Raw genomic sequence first — 21,096 nt, 5'->3', positions numbered from 1 at the left:
ATGTCTAGATATTTTTGGTAGACCTATTTGTGCCAGATCTTTCTGAGGTGTCTTTTCTTATCTTTGCTCTCCTTGGGGCTTTCACATCCTACATCTCTAATGGGGAATAGCAACCTTGTGAACTGAGAAACCTAGCTAATGATTGGAATGGAATGGGAAAGGATATATTTTAAAATTTATCTGTGAAAGTAAGGAAACTTTTAATGCACAATATCTTAAAGTTATGAGATAATCATTCCAGAAAATGTATGTGACTTCTTTTTGCAATCTTTCATTTTCATCAAATATTTTTTAAATCTAACATATTTTTCTTCATGCTATACACAGTAAACTCTGCATTCAAAAGTTGTATTCTTTATCTATTTTATATGATATTGAAACAATTCATACCCATACTTAAGCTTAATTTCAGATAGTGATACATTCATTATGCATGACAAAGTTTATATTTTATAATCTTGTGTAAACTTATATGTATTGCTAAAAGTATATTTCTTAATGGGGCCATACCACAACACTAAGAAAGAAAACACAAGACACTTCACACTGTTACACAAGGGAATCCATTTTTCCTTACTTCTATTTCTACAGATTCATGTAGCTTCTTGCAGGTGGCTGAGAAGGTTTCAGATGTGCCAAACTCAAAATACCAAAATTTGTTCTTCATTCTGCAAAAAGGAAAAAAAGCAGCTTAGACAGTCATCATATTCTAAGGGATTGAAAATTTTAACTCTATCTTGCCTTATATCTTTGTTAGGGTTTCTATTGCTGTAATAAAACACCACAACTTCACACAATTTGAGGAAGAAAGAGTTTATTTTGTATATACTACCACATCACAGTCCATCACTGGAGGAAGTCAGGACAGGAAATCAGTGTGGGAGGCAGGAACCAACTTACTGGCTTGCTCTTTATGGCTTGATCAGCCTGCTTTCTTTTGTACCCCAGGACCACTTTTATGGGGAATGACACCACCCATAGTGGTCTGGGTCCTCCCACATCAATCACTGTTTAAGAAATTTTGCTACAGACATGCTTATAAGTATATCTTATGGAGAATCTCAATTGTTGTTCCTCTTCTCAAATAACTCTAGCATGTGTCAAGCTGATATAAAACTAATCAACATTTGGATCTTATAAATAACAAGCAACATTTGAGGACATGTGATATCAAAAATGCAATGGATAATCATATAATTTCAAAGCTTATTTGTTAGTGTCAAATTGCATGATAGCCCCTGTAGGGACTACAGGGATGTGCTGATCTTACAGAGCCTTGAGCGTCTTTGACTTTTGTATCTGTTGGCTGATTGGATTTTTAAAAGTGGTCATAATCCTGTTAATTCTTGTGTCTTAAGTATCTTGATTTTGAAATATCAACTCTATAGCCAGAAGGAGAAAAAAACAGCAATACTCTGAAATTTTTATGAGAGAAAAGAGACAAACATTCAGTAAGTTAAAACTTTTATATAGCTAGCTATGTGTTCTTTACAAATGGAAAGGGTTGAAAGTATAATTTAAAAAAAAAACCCACATGTTACCATAAAGCTAAAATTTATGAGAAGAACCATTAATTGTTTTAACAGATAATGTATTTTCTCCTATAAACAATAGCCGGAAATCATGCTGAAGTCTGAAAGCACTAAACAAGAAAGATAATATCCAGAAGCTAAAAGAAAGATATTAAAAAACAGTACCAAATCTTAAAGTAATATTCTATTTCTCTTCCGTCATTTGATGACTATAATTGTCTCTATTTACCAGGTAATTAAATTCATGATCACTTACTGTAACTCTACAAAGTTTGGCTAGATTTTCTACCTATAATACATTAAAAGTCTTTCTTATGAATAAATTCAATTTTTAATTATTCATGTTTCTGATAAGAATATGTCCTTAATTAGAAGAAAATAGATATAAAATAGTATACATATTTTCACATATCAAAGCAATATTGAAAATTTGATATAGTATGTGAATATATATATTTTTTTGGTTTGAGACAGGGTTTCTCTGTGTAGCTTTGCACCTTTCCTGGAACTCACTCTGTAGTCCAGGCTAGCCTTGAGCTCACAGAGATCCTCCTGCCTCTGCCTCCCGAGTGCTGGGATTAAAGGTGTGAGCAACCACTGCCTGGCAACTTTTTTTTTGGTTGAATATATTTATACATGAATTTCTTTCATTTTTCTTATAAATATTGATATGTAACCATTTTATTAGATTGTGAAACATTTTGACAGTGATTTTCTGCAAAGGTGTCACTAATTTATTGAATAGTCATTGTTTTGAAATATGACATGTAACTTAATGTTCAGCTTACTATTATTGTTTATTGAAATGAAATTTCTGATACAAAGTTACAGGGTATGAAAATAATCTTACGTTATCTAGATACAGTTAGCAATGTTTTAGACTCACATGGGTTTCATTTGCTTACAAAATTTACACAAGCTCTTCTTATATCAACTACATGCAAGCCAGTAAGTTGAAGAACAAAGTTGGTGTCACATTTCACAGCATCTTGGTACCATAAACTTTTACTTTTCCCCAAAGAATATTTTTATTAATTTATGGACTGATACAACATATGTGAAATAAATGTAAAGAAGAATGACTAGTGTATTCCAAGCTGTGGACCTGTGCCTATGTTCTGATTCACATTAACAATAGCTGAAGTTACGTAAAATTTGAAGTATTTCCCTGCTGACTACTCTGATAAAATTACTGCCTTCTATGTGATGAGAAGAAAATATTGGTTTATATAAGATGCCCTCAAGACATCCTTTAGAAACATAATATCTTTGTTAGTTCATTGAGAATTTTACACATAGATAGAATGTATTTTGATCCCAAGTTCTATGTCTTTGCTTTTTGAAATTAGTATTTTACAATTTTAATTGGCAGGTGTAACACACTTGTGGCAGCTCTATCTCCAAATGTTTGTGGATTCAATTGTTAATTTGTTCATTTACTTAACAAGTGTTCCATAGGACCATTCACCTCCACAGGCTACCGCGTTAAATTCTAACTAAGCAAGTGCAATTGTTCATGTTAGATTATGTTCAAACTATGAAGAATGTTGCAAAATTACAGGCAGGCATATAAATTAATAATTACAATGTTAGCTAAATTAAATCTAAGTATTGTGTGAGGATTCTTAAATGACTCAACTCATTTTGCTTCAATGAATGTAAAAGGCTTGAAAAGTGGTGGCATATTAATGGATAATTAGCAGAAAACAATGAAAACGAAGAATTGGGTTCTGGCTTGCTGTTGCAGTTTAGTTGGACATAGCGACATGCTGAATACAGACAACTGGGGTGGGGCCTATTTCAAAATATGTATGTCAAAAGTCAAGGTTAAGAGTGACACAAAACTTCAGGAAGCTTATGATCAATGCAGTGACATAGCAAACTCTATTTTATGGGCAGGGAAGTCTAGGAGCAGAGCCATGGGTGATTAAAACGCTGTACTGTTGAAAGGAACATAGCAGAGCAGTGCAAACGAAGACCTAAGCCCATGGCAAGGGAAAAGGAGAAGAGGCATAATTTAAGAGACATGGAAGAATTGGAGTCCACAGCAACTGATACGTCTCTATTGTGGTGGTGTGTGCTACACCTAGGTTAGTTCTGAGTGGGTACACTGGAGCATGGCTCACAATTTTGCAGGTTTTGTGATCTAAATATTATATTGCAGTTAGAAAATTAAATAAACATATGATAATTCCCTTTGGTTTCTGTTCTGCCTATCAAAGTTCATCATACTTTCATGTGAATATTGTTTCAACTAACAACAACAACAAAAACCCACTTAGTTTCACAAAAACTTCATAAGAAACAAAAATCCTGAGAATTTACATTCAGCCTTTATTCACCATATTAGTTAGCATTACTGCTCATGTGCAAAAGCTACTTTAAATTCTCCATTATTACAACCATTTTATGTTTCACTTTGATAAATATATGGAGGCAATAAAGAACACATAGAATCAGATCCACATGACAAATTAAAGGCTGTTAAATTTTATTTTTTAACCAAACTGGTCCTCAGGTTGTAGAAATGCAGAAGAGGCACATTTAGGCATGTACGCCATCTATTTTTATGATTCACAATAGAAAATGATTCGAATAATTCAGACTCGGACTGGTGAGAGAAATCACATTACCCTGGACTTGAGAATATGGGAACTGAACATTCACTTGTGTGAAATGGTCACATAGAACCAAATTTATTGCACATTTGGACAGGGTTTATAACTCCAGGTAAGATGACAGATGTCCCACAAAGTCCACATGCAAAAGTTAGGCATGCAATTATAATCTTCATTAATGTATGAAGTCTTTTTTCCAATGAATTTAATTGTAAATCTGCAATTAATATTAAAAATGGTTGGTTACCAGATGTTCAGGTAAAAATGAAGAAACAAACTCCCATTTACCAGGCATTTTCTCACTAAGAGTGATTTAATATTTTACATATCTTCAGAGAAGTGTTAGCTATGCACCATTTTGTTGAAACAAAATTGTCTGGGTCATTATGAAATTTAGTCAATATTTAGTTCTACAAGTTTTTAACTTTCAACTATGTAATTCAAATTCTAGCAATGTATTTCATTGGAATATTTCTAGCTTTCATACTTCTTTTCCTTCCTTCCTTCCTTCCTTCCTTCCTTCCTTCCTTCCTTCCTTCCTTCCTTCCTTCCTTCCTTTCTTCCTTCCCCCCTCCCTCCCTCCCACTCTCCCCCTTCCATCCTCCCTCCATCTTTCCCTCCCTCCCTTCCTCCTTCTCTCTTTCCATCTCAATCTTTTTTCAGCTTTTCAGTAATATAGATACTCTGAACACAAAAAACCAAATAGAATATGAAGTGTCAGAGCACTTCTGCAAAAAGTGTCCTGACCTGCCGCGTCACTCATGGTGGCTGTTTGTAACAAGGCTGCTCAGTAAAGGGGGGAGGAAGTAGCCGTTTGTTTATCTTACGGAGGAATCTGAGTCATAAATGCAGAAAGCTTAATTCGGTGAGTTATCCCTAAAGGTCATGTTTGGGTGGTACAGGTGTGATGGTTATGTAATCAGTGGGAATGCACAAAGTACGAGGACATCGTTTACAATATATGCAGCCAAACGTCTTCCAGGAGGCATGTGTACACTTTTCGAGACTATTTAAATGATTCAGCACATGCAAATCTAAATCAGTCTTGATTTTTGATGTTAAACGCACGCAGAAACATCATGTCCTCAGTAACTTAGTTTTCACACGGAATCAAGTCAAATATGTTTTTCACTTTTACTTAAGGTGCTCCAAAAATTCATAACATTCTTATTAATTTGTTTCACCTTTTTTCCTCTTCCTGAAGTATTCCAACAATCAACTTAAACATAGAAAGGGTATTCTCATGAAGGGCAAGGATTTTAAGAATGAATAACTTGATTGGTATCCTAAGTTCTAGGCTTCCAAAGCCCCCAATACCCTGGACTTGGCTGACGATGCTGGTGAAGAGACACAAGGCTTGATTGATTTCCAGTCAGATGGTAAGGGTGTAAAGTTGCAGTCATAGCAGGGAATCAAGTCACTTTTATTTGTTTTCACTGCCAAGAAACTCTACACTAAACATTGGCTACAGAATTACTCATATATTCCCAAATATAGCAAGCAATTACTTCAAAAAAAAAAAAATACACCGTGAGTCAGATGGAAGCCCCCCTTATTTAACTAGTGAATGGGCAGTGTCTAGAAAGGGCAGTTTAGACAAGCGAGTGCAAGCCAGAGCAGCAGCTGCATGTCTGTCCGCAGGCCTCCAGACCTCCTTAGTGCAACAGCCCTAGCAGAGGGTCAGCAAAGAGAGGCACAGGAATGGGTGCGGCCCTGAATCCCAAGGCCCACAGAGGTTCGTAGATTTGAATACTTCATCCCTAGTTGATAGAACTGCTTGGGAGGATTAGAGGGTATAATAGGGGAGGTGTGTCAGTGGGGACAGGCTCTGAGATTTCAAAAGCTCACATCATTCCCAGTTACCTCTCTCAGCCTTGAAGCTGTATCTCCAGATGTAAGCTCTGAGCTACGACTACTCCATCACCATGCCTGCCTGTCTGCGGCCATGCTTCTTGACATAAGGGTCCTAGACTCACCCCCTAAAATTGTAAGAACTCTTCTACTTGTTGCCTTGGTCATGGTGCTTTGTCACAGCAATTGAAAATTAATTAAGGAGGTATTTTATGTTTCTTCTCACTTCTTAAAAACATTTCATTTAACATTCAAAGACGCATATATCATTTGATCATGTCTACCCCAAATTGAGGCCTCCTGTCTTAAGCCCTCTCCTGCTTCCTTTACCACTTTCCCCTCTCAATCCCCTCCTCTCCCCCCACCAAGTACGTTTAGTTCTGCCCCTTTGGGCATGGGTGTAGGGCCATGAACTGGAGCATAGGTTTGCTCACTTCCTGAAGTCTCCTGGGAAATCAGTGCTGCCTCTAGCAACATCCCTGTGTTAACAACTAAACCCTGGCCCACTCAAATGAAATCATCGGCCTTTGTTTTTGTTTTAAATTGGCAAAAATAAATATACCAGCAGATAATTATAAAAATGCCATTCCATTTATGAAATGTAGAATAAAAGGGGACTGTTCCTCCCAATTCTAAAAATTATAGTATTAATACTTAAGTATGTGAAGGTAATATATCACTTCTGCAATTGCTACCCATATGAACATAGCAGTGAGACAAGTGACTTATCCTCTATCGTTCTAAATTGTGTAAAGAACACTACTCTGTGTAGATCCTCAGACTTATTTTTCTTTGCTTACAGCAATTGATGTCCTTTCTAATAAGAGACTAATGTTGATAGTAGTCCATGGAAGAAGTTCTACCATGACTACAGTGGGGCATACTATAGTCGCACCAAAGAGAGCAAATAAGTCTCAGGTTTCCAGACAACAGATTGAGATACGGATCTCAAAAAATCATGGATAAAAATGCCTCTATCTCAGTCATAAGATGTGCTTGTTGAGTCCTAGGGAGACAATGAAACAAGCTATAGAAACTTCAGGCAGATTCATATAATACTCCATCTTGACTTATAAAAAAGATGAATGTCATACAAATGTAATTTTTAACTTAAATTACTCTTACAAGACTCAAGAAACTTTCTCATGTGAGTGTATGAAAAATATGCTCTCAGAAATAAGGTATTTTAGTGTTTTAAGAATTCTCTTTAAAATATAATGGTTATGTAATGGTGTATATGTACAGAATTTTTTTGGTTTATGCTGCTAAAAATTAGTGCTCCTCTAAAAATTCTTTTCTTGTTTTTTTGTCATATATTAGATCTAATTAATAAAGTGAAATTAAAACCATCAAAACAGTGATGTTACCAAATCATCAGAAAGGTACATAGACACAGTCAATACCTTGGAGTGCTGATAATTTCATGATTACTTGCAACTAACTACATAACATGCTTAATCAATGACCAGACATGTCTAGAACTTTCACATTTAAATCAATGCTTTCTCATAATAAGCATGAATTTATGAAATTAGTTAGGAAGAGTAAATATAATTTTATGATAGGAATAATTACTTTTCTTACTGAGCACAACACTGTCTTACTGAACCCAATGAGGTGTACAAGTGATGCTTAACATTTCACAGAAAGTAGCTAAATCTTGCTTAAGAAATTCCTAAGTTCTCTTGTCCCTTCTGAAAATATCTCTCATTGAATGTGATAGTGATTGTAGCGTTTCCTGGAAACATTTCTTGGGCTATAAAGAACATACGTGAGACAGGTTGATACTGGATGATACTTGTGAAAAACCCTAAATGAAGTGGTGTTATTACCATGCAATGCCATTTTTCTAATTGTGACACTCAGTAGTAACTGAAAGAACATAGCTAAAATGAAGGATTTGTATTCACCGCATTTCTTTGTGTTTATCTCATGAGTAGATATGCAAAGATCTCTGAATCTACTTTCCTTACCTAAATTTCTGTATTCTCAAATTTTCTTAGCATTATTTCCACATGTAAACATTTGAAATAATCTTGGAACTCCATCATAAAACACCCATTCTTAATGTAGCCCCAGTTTGCCTATGATGCTTTTATTGTGGTCAGTGAGTCCATTGTAGAATAGCAAGCAGTTAGTGAGACTGTAAAAGTATAGTAAGGGATGCCTCTTATGGTATAACTGCTCACACCTCTTCTACCAATTTAGAAAGAGAATGGTCTTGCAATATTTGCACTAATAAAGTATTATGTGATGTCTGAACTTTGGTGTGGCGATAATTAAGTTATCTGCTAGAAATCAAAATAGGAATGCATACAGTCTAGCCAAAATTGACAACTAAATGTAAAAAAAAAATGTATATTTTATGTATATGAGTACTGGGTTGTAGCTAGAGTTTTCCTGCCTTGCCCACAGTCAGGACAAATCTTTGTCACCCGCCAGTCCCATAGCCGCTCAGACCCAACCAAGTAAACACAGAGACTTATATTGCTTACAAACTGTATGGCCCTGGCAGGCTTCTTGCTAACTGTTCTTTTATCTTAAATTAACCCATTTTTATAAATCTATACCTTGCCACATGGCTGGTGGCTTACCGGCGTCTTCACATGCTGCTTGTCCTGGCGGTGGCTGCAGTGTCTCTCCTCTCAGCCTTCCGCTTCCCAGAATTCTCCTCTCTCCTTGTCCCACCTACTTCCTGCCTGGCAACCTACTTCCTGCCTGGTAACTGGCCATCAGTGTTTTATTTATATAGAACAATATCCATAGCACTGGGTCTTCATGCACACCAGAAGAGGGAATCAGATCCCATTACAGATAATTGTGAGCCACCATGTAGTTCCTGGGAATTGAAATCAGGACCTCTGGAAGAGCATCCAAGCTGTTTTAACTTCTGAGATATCTCCCCCAGGCCCTAGATATCTCAGGTATTTCTGGGTCAGGTAAAAACCTAGCCCAAGGAAATCTCCCAGAAATCTTCAAGGATGAGCCCAGTTAAGACTCCTAGCAAAGGGAAGTTCCCAGGAATCCACAAGGATGACCCTAGCTTAGACTACTAGCAATAGTTAAGAGGGTGCCTGAACTGGCTTACCCCAGTAATCAGATCGGTGAATACCCTAACTGTCATCATAGAGCCTTCATCCAATAACTGATGGAAGCAGATGCAGAAATCCACAGCCAAACACCAGGCCAAGCTCTAGGAGTCGAGTGAAAGAGAGAGAAGAGGGATTCTATGAGCCAAGGGCATCAAGATCATGATGGGAAAACCTACAGAGGCAACCAAACCAAGTTAGTGGTCACTCGTGAGATTTAGAGCAACACCTGTGGAGCCTCCATGGGAGTGGACTAGGCCCTCTGCATGTGGGAGACAGTTGCGTAGCTTGATCTGCTTAAGGGGCCCCTGGCAGTAGGATCAGGATCCATCCCTGATGCATGAGCTGGCTTTTTGGAGTCCACTAGTTATGGTGGGACACCTTGTACAGCCTTGAGGCAGGGGTAGAGGCTTGGACCTGCATCTACTGACTGTATCAGGCTCTGCTGACTCCCCATGGGAGGCCTTACCTTCTTGTAGAAGGGAATGGGGAGTGGGCTGGTGGGGGGGGGGAGGCTGGAGGAGTGGGAGGAGAGAAGAGGGAGATCTGTGATTGGTATGTAAAATGAATAAAAAAATTCTTAATTAAAAAAAGACTCCTAGCAATAAGAGATACATAGCCTAAACTGGATATCTCCTGTGACCAGGCAATATTTCAAGTGAAGGGACTGGGAAACCAACCCAGACACAACCTTTAACCTACAGTCTGTCCTGTCTATGGGATGTGCTGTGGTAAGGGTGGCCTAGAAATTGAGGGAGTGGCCAACCAATGACTGGTCTAGCCTAAAACCCATGCCAGGAGAGTAATCTCACCCTTGATACTACCTGGAGCATGAGGACCCACAGCCTGGTTGACCTAGAGACCTAAGATAGAACCAAACAGGACTGGAGGGAAAAAAATGTCAATGTAATGATGCCTAACAACATTCTCCTATCCTCATAGATTGGTGCCTAGCCCAATTATCTTCAGAGAGGCTTCATCCAACAACTAACAACATTCTGTTATCCTCAGAGATTGGTGCCTAGGCCAATTATCATCAGAGAGGCTTCATCTAGCAACTGATGAGAAACAGATGCAGATTCAAAGCTAAACATTAGGCAGAACACTGGAAATCCTGTAGAAGATGTGTGTGGGGTGGTAGATTACAGGATCCAGAATGGTCAAGGACACCACAAGAAAACTCAAAAAATCAACTAACCTGGGCTCACAGGGGATCACAGAGACTGAACCAACAACCAGGGAACCTGTACTGGCCTGACCTATGCACTCTGCATAAATGCGAGAGTTCCTGTGGGACTCCGAACAGTGGCAACAGAGAGTGTCTCCAACTCTTTTACTGCCTTTTGGGACCCTACGTTTCATAACGGGTCACCTTGCTCAGCTTTAATACATTAGGGGGCGGGTGTTGCCTTGTCGTACTGCAACATGATATGCCATGTTTTGTTGATATTCATGGGAGACCTGTCCATTCCTAAACAGAAATGGAGGAGGAGTGGGTGGGAGGAGGGTGGGAACAGAGGGGAGTAGCACTTGACGGGGAAGAGAGGAGAGAGGGGAAACTGAGGCTGGGATATAAAATAAATTAATTAATTTTTAAAATTAAAATTACTTGCCGGGCGTTGGTGGCGCACTCCTTTAATCCCAGCACTCGGGAGGCAGAGCCAGGCGGATCTCTGTGAGTTCGAGGCCAGCCTGGGCTACCAAGTGAGCTCCAGGAAAGGCGCAAAGCTGCACAGAGAAACCCTGTCTCGAAAAATCAAAAAAAAAAAAAAAATTAAAATTACTTGTGTCACTTAAATAGGAAACATGGGTAGATTATTAAAAGAATCATCATATTCATAAGTTAATATATTTAAAGCCAAAGAAGAGGGCATTATGAATGCAGCAATTAGCAAGTCTGGGTTTTACTCTGGACATCAAGAGACAAGAGACATCAGAAACATCTTGTTTCTAATGAGACAAAAATTCATTTATTTGATATTCGGATTTCCTACCTCAAGTGTTAAGACATCAAAATTGTATTGGTATACAAAGTCTAATAGGTCTTTATTTGAAACAGCACTTGCATTTTATGAAGAAAGGTATATTAACTTATTTTAAGGGAATGGTAATAAATGCTAGAGAGAAGCTATAAATTTGTACATGATAAAAGGAAAGACTTCCTTATAGACAGAGATTGAACAGGCTTTCCAAAGACTCTGGGTAACAAATTTCCTCAGCTTCTATCTCTTTGCTCTGATTTTGTAGTCATCAAGCAATATGAAAGTTAAATTTGGCTTTGCATGGATTTTGAAGGTGATATCTTGAATTTTGGAATTGTGCATTTGGGTTATCATCATTTCCTCTCCATTTTAAGTGGCATATAAACTTCAGTGTTAGTGAAACTGTGAAGATGAGTAAGAGAGGCTCTGGTCACTTTTAGGCTCCAGGACTCAATTACTTGTGTGCATTTACAAAGGTGCGGATACATGATCACATCCCTGATACATGATCTCTGCAGAACCTCTAGGGAGCCCAACAGCCATCCTCCGCAGCAGGCAACAGATAGATGATGGTGACAGAATAGGCTGAGCTAGGGAGGGGATCACAGTTTGCTTCACCCTCTCTTTTCTATCACTCAACAACTCACTTGCATGGGCTTTCTTAGTTCCTTCTTCCTGTCCTATTTATTGATCTTAATTCAATCCACTGTCAGTCATTAGTGAAAAAGCTGTTCAATTTTATGATAATCTAGTTCAACAGATATTTACAGGGCACTTACTAAGTTCCAGAGAAATGAGTTAAGTGTAGATGTTTCAATTGTCTAATGAGATTTCCTGCCTCAGTCATAAACAACTTCACAACTAGAATACGATTTGATTTGTGACTTTGCTTCCAACAATTACTTGAAGATGCTCTCTATTATTAAACAAAATAACTTTGCTTAATAGCTAATGCTTAATTTCTTCAAATTTGAAACTTATTTGAAACAAGTTGACTGAGTAGTGTCAACATAGTAGGGTTACCATGACAAATAAAGTTGAGTATATATATTTATATACACACCAGAACACAGTCACACACATACAGTTAGACACATTTATATGCATAGACATGCACACATACATGCATTATACACTCATAATACACTTACACACAAACACAAACACACTTGCATTCATCACTGGAAAACCAATGTTTCTGTTACTGTGAATCATGTTAATTCTATAATCCATGTCATTAGAATCTATTTTACTATGCACCGCTGTATTTTCATGTAGTTTCTAACCAAGTTTTAAATGTTATATTTCATAAAACTTAACAAAGTCAAGCAACAAAATCACACCCTCTGCCCTCTTCACACATTATTTCCCTTACTTGTATTCTGTGAGGACTGCCACAGCTTTGCAACTTAAAAAGTACTTATAATAAAACTTGTTTCTATTCTCTGAAAATTAGTTAAGTGTTTTCCTTTCGTTTTCTTTCACACATCAGCAGTCTTTTTCAGGTTCCCTAACAAGAAGCACAGCTTTGCATTTTGAAAATGCTGTGATCCTTAAAAATTCTCTGACACTAGAACTGAAAAAGAGGACAATTCCCTTTCTATGATGCCATGAAGAGCAGTTATACAAACATTAATTATCTCACAAAAATGATAAGCTGTAGGGATCAGATTACTTGAGTTATATTGAATGTATTGATATTTTAAATCAAACTGAAGAATTAAGTAGCCCAACACATGAATCAGTACAACCATATTGTTTAAATTACATTTTTTGTCACTGATTTACATCATGAGGGACCTGGACAACTCCCTGAATACCATGTTCTGTTTTTGTTTCTATCGTGAAGCTATAATTTAAATAAAGTATTCAGGCTGACTTGTACATAAACTAATTGACAGATGTAGTCAGTCTCATCTGGGGATTAATCATGTGTCAACACACTCAAACACACGTGATGTGATTCTAAGATAGGCATGAAAGGGACATTCCCTTATTTTTCCTTTGCGTGGTTTCTGTTGTTTTATTTTAAAAGCATTCCTAGCCAGTATAGTTTTTCTCCTGTTTAAAGTTGTGTCTGTAAGCAGTTAATAAATGGAGATCAATTCTGGTGGAAATCATTTATTTAAAGATAAAGCTGTTTTCAATAAGCATTTCAGCAAATTGCCAAGCTATAATTACTTTTCCTATGTTAAAACACAACAGCATGTTGCGTGGATTTCCACCAGTAAGATGTCATCTGTTTTTCTATGGGGTCAGAATGAAGTGGGAACCCTGGCCACAAAGAAGTCCTGAGACATGAATCTAGACACAGATTTGAAGTCATCACATTCTGAATTTTAATATCTATTTATTTATAGTTACTCCTTTTGAGATGCTTCTTGACTGATCAGAGTATATAGAGTATATAGTGAAAGTAATCTACTGGCATTTTGAGCCCATCAGTAAGAAAATAAAATTCCAGAGGCTCTTTCAGTTTCAATAGATACAAAATAACATTCAGAATATTCTTATTTATATAATTTTTTCTTGTCTTTAAATCTTGCTGAAATTCCTATTAGAAATCTATGGGCCTATACATGTGAGCAGGGTCTTTATTTCTACAAAGCTGTTTCAATAGGAATTTGTACCGAGACACTTAAAACACATGACAATTAAAGCAATATCCTTAGGAAAATGAAAGAGAATTACAAGTAAAGAAAACTTAATCAGAGTTAACTCACACATTCATCCACTGAGTGCTGAATAATGTCTCCTCTTTCTGCTTCAGGCCCTAGTATAGTGCTCAAAATTTATGAATGATCAAAATAAATAATTTTTGCCATCATATTGCTTTTAGCCATTACTCATTTAAACACAATGATAGATCGTTTACTAACACTCATAATTAATGAACTATTTCTTGTGCTTAGAGCAGGTTGAGTGTGCAATAGACTACCTACCCAAAGTTCATGAAACATACCAGGCAATCCAACCAATTCCCAGAATGCTTATTATAAGTGCCAATCATATTTGCAATTACTTCATTGTTACTAACATATTAGAAGAGTATTTCAAGAGCTCAGATTCATCCTTTCCCTAAACACTTAGTTCTTTGGAGTGGGACTTTCTACTTTTCTCTTCCAGAGGCAAATCTTTCTCTACCCACTGGAATCTAGTATAGTCTTGTGGTTTCACCGGGGAAATGATGCAGAAATGATGTTCCACGGGCTCCAGATCTTAGGATTTGCTAATGTCAAGTTCTCTTTCTTGGAACACTGTAGATACTTACATGGTAAAAAAAAAAAAAAAAAAAAAAAAAAAAAAAAAAAAAAAAAAAAAAAAAAAAAAAACTCACAAAAGAAACTAATTTGGTGATGAATGCCAGACTCCTGCCTTCAGTTCATCTCCCAGTTTACTCTCTGCTAACCACAGACATGGGTACCAATTTATTCCTGCTTCGGGCCACTGTTGGGTGTGGGTGATGTGGTGTGTAATTACAGATAGAAGACATGAAAATGTATTATATGACAGTTACTGTGTGGATAGCCTATGTTATTATCAGCATGGCTTCCATAAGCTCGACCTATAGTTTCTACCCAAGGGGACAGAATACTGCAACATTACTATGACACTACATAAACAAACAATAAGCATAGAACACAAAGAAGTTATTGTTCTTGGGAAGGAAATACATTTCCTTTACAGATAACTGTAAGTACAAAGGTCCTGTGGCAGAAAGGAACAGATTTCTAAAGGCAGCTAGGAGAAAAACCTGTGAGCTGGGAATAGAGTGTTAGTGCAATGGGCGATAAGGACTTGCTAACAGGCAGGGGACAGATGTGAGATCTAGCTCACAGCTTCTTGTGGAGGTCATTTTCAGTAACAGTGCTTATGTGAGACACACAGAGCACATTATTTCTTTGTAACCATGCCATTTGTCTTCTAAAGGCAAATTTTGTTTTTGCTTTATGTTGCTGCTGCATAAGCTTTCTTACCATGGCAAAGCTGCCCTAGAAGTCAGCAGCAACAGTGCTGCTTAAAGTCATGACTAGACTTCTACAGAGAGACCCTCAGTCCTGGCTATGCCACTGAAACAAAGCTGATGATGAACCTGAGTTAGAGAAGTGACCTCTGGGTACAGTTGTCTCTCAATGGAACAATTAGACCTTCACATGAACTATGATAGGTGGTTAAAAATAGTAAGGCATCCATGTAAAGAACAAGACTACAGTCAGGACAGCTGCTGCTCTGTGTCACCAACTCTACCAAGCCACCATAACAGAAAATTCATGGGTTGATGAAATGTCTCCGATTCTAATATTGTTTCACATAAAAGACAAGTGACTGGTAGAAATTATCTTTGCATTATTTCTAGTGGGAAAAGAGTCTTGCTTTTGTCTAAGAGCTAAAAATTTGGGCAAAGAAATAGCAATCCTCTTTCCCTCCCTTTGCTTAACAGGCTCCCAATAAAATAAATGGCCTCTAGTCTTTTCAACTGACCCAAATAAGGATGTGTTTGGGGGAGATTGTTATTTTAAGTAATAAGCTCTTAAAACAGGCAAGTGGGCAAAAACTAAAGACAGAGAAAGAAGAAAATTCTGAGTTCTTTTTGTTACATTCAATTGTCACAATAGAGTAATTTTCTCTCATCCTCCATAAATCTATCATTTTGCTAATACTATGTAAAATCATTTTCATTGTAGCACATAATATATATTAATAAGCTACTAGACTTTCCCTCATATTCTACTTTCCTTTCCACTTTAGATTTAACAATCATATAATAATCACTGTTCAGCTTGGGGATGAATCATACGTAACCGTGAGGAAGTGGCTGTGAGGGAGATGCCGCCCAGGAGAGATTTAATCATAGGAAATGGCTGACTTTTTATTTCCAACAACCATCTGCACTCATGGTAAATCAGGTGCTAATGAGGCCCAGACCCATACTGCACAGGAGCATAAATCATAAGAACCAAAAGTCATGGAGCAACAGACCTCAGAAAAACAGAATTTTCTAAGGAAATGTACCAGGATTATCATATAGAAGGTCACCATCTGTAAATGTGTCACATAAATGAATAAATTTGGTAGTTATAATGGCACATTATGACAGTGGCTGTAAACATCAAATCTTTACATTACTTTTGAAGCTCGTCACTTTTAAATATTATGATCATTTATGGTTTCACATCAACTTTTAGACAGGCAACATCTTGAGGGTAAGGACTCAAGTCAATATATTGTTAGCTCTTCTCCAGTGCACTGCATTTAATTCACTCATTATTTGCAGCCTAATGATGAGAATAAAAAATATCTTATTAGTGAACTCTGCTTCAGATGGGAACTACTTCAGAATTCATCTTTTTTCCCTCAGTAGATGGGAAAAAGCCACATCTAGCTTGGAAAGAATTGGTACCAGAGAGAGCATTTGATTCAAGTACTGTCTCCTGAGATTCAATCAGTATGATACATCTTTTCAGAGGCTTGTTCCTTAGTCATCAAAACCCTTAGCTTTATGCATTTCTCAGTCACAGTGGGGATGGTGTGCACAGTAGGAATTAGAATACAGGCAGGGGGAAATCTTGAGGCCGCAAGTCCATAGTGGTTAAGTCAACCCCATGTCTCTAAAGCAAACTTGACAAAACAGGCATCAATCTCTACATTCTAGTACAAAAGCTATTTCCATATTTGTCATTATTTGCAGTTACATTGTTAGCTGTTTTAAAATAACACAGAAGTAAGGGCCTCAAATCATAGACAAAGCCCAGCCTGTGGTCTCTTTCAGAACTTAAGGCAGAGCTGAGAACCCAGTTCCCACCCCAGCTTTCCTTGGCCTCAATTTCTCTACCCATTTCAATGTACACAGAAATCCCAGAAATGTCCCGCAAGTCTTTTCTCTCGTTTTTTTGTAAAGAAGACACTAAAAAGAAATGTAGTTTCTGAGGTTGACTAGTCTATAAACAGCTTTAGGAATTCCATGAGGTGGGTGCATAGATCAGTACCTATCCTTGGGTCATGGATACATTGTCAACTTGATGAAGGTGCCGTTTCTCCCTCCTGATATCCACACATGAAGTCCAAGTACAGAATTATGTTTCAATTCCTGGAGTCTGAGAGGCTTGACATCTATTCCATAACTAGGGCAATGTAAATTCAGGTCAACATTCTGTTGTATTTAGATTTACGAAAATAAGGTAGAATTTGGTCCTACGCATTATGCATCTGGGTTACAGGCTTTATTTTATTTCTCATTCAAAGATATCTGCAATCCATCTGGAGGGGGGTTACAAAGGATTGTAATCCCAGTGTTTGGGTCTTTAAACCTGTCAAATAGGCCAGTTTTGTTGTACACACCTGTAATCCCAGCATTTGAGAGATGGAGGGGGAAAGGTAGAAATTCAAGTTCATCTTCAGATACATAGAGAATTTGAGGTCACTGTCCCAAGAAAACAAAACAAAGTAAAACAAAACAAAGCAAACAAATAAACAAAAACAAAACAAACAAGACTGGGGAGGGAGCCCTAACAAAGCAATTACTTGAATCCAGAGTTGATCATGTTAGGATTACAAATGCAATTTTTCAGTCTGGGGTTGTACGTACGTACGTATCATCCACATCAAAACAGAAGCTGAAAGACAGTCAAATGTCATGATGTAACGTGTCCATGTGAAGCTGGTATGCAGACTGTGTGCAGAGAATGTTCCTCAGTACTTCCAAGTTTGCTAACTTGTGGTGAGTGAGCTTTAACTGGCAGTAGCTTCTGAGTCCATCTCCTTCCTCATGAAAATCTATCTATCCTCCAGGTATTGGCATTTGTCCTAGAAAGATCGAATCCACTGGAATGATCATTTGTATATGTGTTTTACAACATGTTATTTTCCAACTCCTTTTTTCTCTTTCATTTATTTTAATGCATGGCAAGGAACTGATAAGTCTTTATTTCGCAATTTAAATTGTTTTCCTTGAAGTCAAATCCATTCTTCTCTCAGTTTAGTAGACAAACAGCACTTGAGAGGGATTTTATGGCACCTGATATTGGCATATGATTGAAGATTTTTATATAGGAAATTATTAAGTTGAATTCTAGTAAAAATTAACAGTCTTGATGCTTTCTTCAAAGATTTTTTCCGTGAAGGAATATGCTTTCATTTGCATAACTTATTGTGTTAAAGACTGTAGAAAATTCCTTGAAGACCAACTGTGAAGGAAGTTGCAATTTGTCATACAGCCTTAAATGCAAGTGCATCGTAACTTATGGCAACATGTAGCAGATGAGTTCAAGAAAAGCTGCCAAAGCCCTGCCACAGCAAGACTCAGCATCACCGGGCGTGGCATGGCTTGTCTGGGGATGTCTTTACTTTAAGGGCAGACATACGTAATAGGACTATGAATAATGGTGACTTCTCAGAATAATGAATAGCTTCTAAATATAAATTAGATTGGTATTTATTAATCTATTACACTTAAACCACATTGTTTTGGGGTGTATGTATTTTCTTAGAAAGCATAAATAGTATAAATGCATATTTTTCCCCAAATCTTTCCCTCTAAAAGCATGTATTCAACAAAGCCCATTAAGTATGGCCAATTATTTGTCCACATCCACTTTTCTTTCTTTCTTTCTTTCTTTCTTTCTTTCTTTCTTTCTTTCTTTCTTTCTTTCTTTCTTTCACCCTTTTTTCTTTCTCTCTTTTTTCTTTCTCTTTCTCTCTTTCTTTTTTATTTCTCTTGCTCTCTCTTTGTTTCTTTCTTTCTGTCTTTTAATCGAAGCCATCACCACTGCTTGCCTTCATTATTTCATCAGTGCAATTTGAAAATGCTCCCTCCTGGAGTAGGATTTTATTTCTTGGTCCTTTCCTGACAGAGACAGAGCTTCAGCTCATTCATATTACATAAGATAGTATCAACTGTGATGGGGTCATTTCAAAATGGAAACACTTAACTGTCAAGTGAGGTCCTTCAGAAGTGTTTATTCTTTGTATTGAGTGGCAAGGTTCGGGTTAGTGGCTCTACTGCTTATTTGGACCCTTGACTCCACATCATGGACAAAGCTGGCCAGCTCCTGTGAGGAGCATGCTGCAGGACAATGGTCCTTGGAGGACCTGAGTCTCCATCCTCCCATAGCTGTTTATTGTCGCAGCAGGACACTCGTCATGTTCAAGGGAAGCTTTAATCCATTTTCTAAATACTTATTTACAAAAGAATCTAGTTTGTTTCTTCAAATCTCTTAAGCAAACTATAGAATTAAATACAAATGATTTAAAATTGCAATCCTAAGTACATACATTTTGAAATGTATTTCCCAGTGCATTTTGTAGTGCTAGCTCTTTGCCCCAAATCAAGTTTCAGTTTAGTAACTAATGTGTCAATTTTATTAAAACTCCTACTGTGAAGGTTTCTTTTCACTTCTTTACACTAGTGGGAGAATGAAGTTGGTTTCCAGATGGGGAGAGAGGTGACACTGCCACTCACTGCCCACCAGTGCCTCCCTGGGCTGGCACCATTTCCTTATCCACACCCTCTTATCCACCATCTCAGACTTACAGCATAGTGTGAGGGCACAGGTCGTCAGCATAGGCTGTCTTGATTTCCACCATGGTGGAAGACTGCTGTGCTCTCTTAAAAATGTATTTCCCTTTGGGGTCTTGCTTTCCTTTTCCAGAAATTCTTGCCTAAACTACAATCTACTTTTTACCCTAATAGGGGACATCTCAGCTGTAGTCCCCTAATGTGGTTAAGCAGAGTGCCACTAAACCTGGTCTATTTTGATCACTTCTGCTTTTCTGGAAAATCTTAATCTGAAACCCATTTTGTCCTTTCCATTTGCCTTTCTGAAGGATTCCAGACTATGCTCAAACAGTGTATATGCCTCATGCCCTTAGCCTCACAGGTAGCCAACCTGACTCTTGCACGATTTATCACATTAAACCCAGAAAGAACCACAACTTTCTCAAACTAAAGCCCTCGACTGCCAATAGGGTTTCATTCTTCACTGTACTCAGATCTGCTTTATGTACAGCGACATACAAGTCAATGGGCGTATATCAACAATCCAAGCAGACTCTTGCGAATTTTTCCTTTGATTTTTTTTTTTTTAGGACAGGTTAGCAAGCGATTAGTCCATTGCAAAAGCTGGAGTCAATGAGTCAGCATGTCTTCTGGCAGAGACTAATTTAAAAAACCCTTTCAGTCTCCAAGGGTTGAGCGAAGTTCCTCTTCTGTAGTTCTGGTGTGGTAACCTTCTTTTTCAGTTCTTAAATTGGTTTTGTATTAACACCTTTCTTTGAAATTCACTTCATCTGAAACTGCCATTGAAATAACATATCTCAAATAAAAATTAACTCTTGTCAACCCCACCTGTCCTCCATATCCCACCTTCTTCTACCCCCAACGTTATAGTCCTTCAGTGACTTCATATGAATTGAGGATACAATCTAATCAAATCTACAAAACCCTTCATGATCTAGATCCTGCCTAGCTTAACAATTTCATGGTAATAAAAGGTGGTCACACATGTCTTCCTTAATTTGTCTTACATGAACTACCTTCAATAAATCTCCACACTATGAAGACCAGTAAGTCTTTATAATTCTTTATTGTGAGGGTCATTGGATGGTTTAACAGCATGCATGTGTGTCTCTAGGAGATGCCAGAGATAAACCAACCTTTTTATCACAATCAAATATCTCTAAACTGCCAATGAAGAAGAGGCAAATTGTTCATTTACCATGTTTTTCCCCCTTCTTTCTAGAAGTTTCTCTTTCCCTTTCTTCTCTTAGAATGTCCCAAGCCATCCCTAGCCCCCAGGCCCTTCTAGAATGAAACCAGTTCTTGTGACAGAACACTTTCCATCTTATCTTTTTGTGAATAGTCAGTTGTTTTCAATCTTCCTCCTCCTTCCTCCTCGAACTAGAGATGCCTTTTGAGTCTTGAGTCCATGGTGCTTGTCACACCCAGGTCAGAACACTGAAATGAGGTCTGTGATGACACAGATGAAGGCCCAGGAAAAACCAAGACTCCAGGCTGTGTAACACTGTG

The 21,096-nt window shown here is 37.6% G+C and overlaps 1 protein-coding gene across 5 annotated transcripts in view; it reads right to left on the bottom strand.

The window, feature by feature from the left end:
- Dgkb (diacylglycerol kinase beta) overlaps positions 1 to 21,096 on the bottom strand; it is a 717,548-nt gene that overhangs the window by 177,909 nt on the left and 518,543 nt on the right. For all 5 annotated transcript variants that reach the window (XM_037210503.1, XM_037210502.1, XM_037210504.1 and 2 more), the window contains one exon: positions 578 to 668. In XM_037210503.1, coding sequence (XP_037066398.1) covers positions 578 to 668 — 91 coding nt within the window. The remainder of the gene's footprint in view (positions 1 to 577; positions 669 to 21,096) is intronic.

This window comes from Peromyscus leucopus, chromosome 14 (assembly GCF_004664715.2).
Source record: "Peromyscus leucopus breed LL Stock chromosome 14, UCI_PerLeu_2.1, whole genome shotgun sequence".
NCBI lineage: Eukaryota > Metazoa > Chordata > Mammalia > Rodentia > Cricetidae > Peromyscus > Peromyscus leucopus.
Note: the sequence above shows the minus strand (reverse complement) of the source record. Positions and strands in the feature narration are given on the sequence as shown.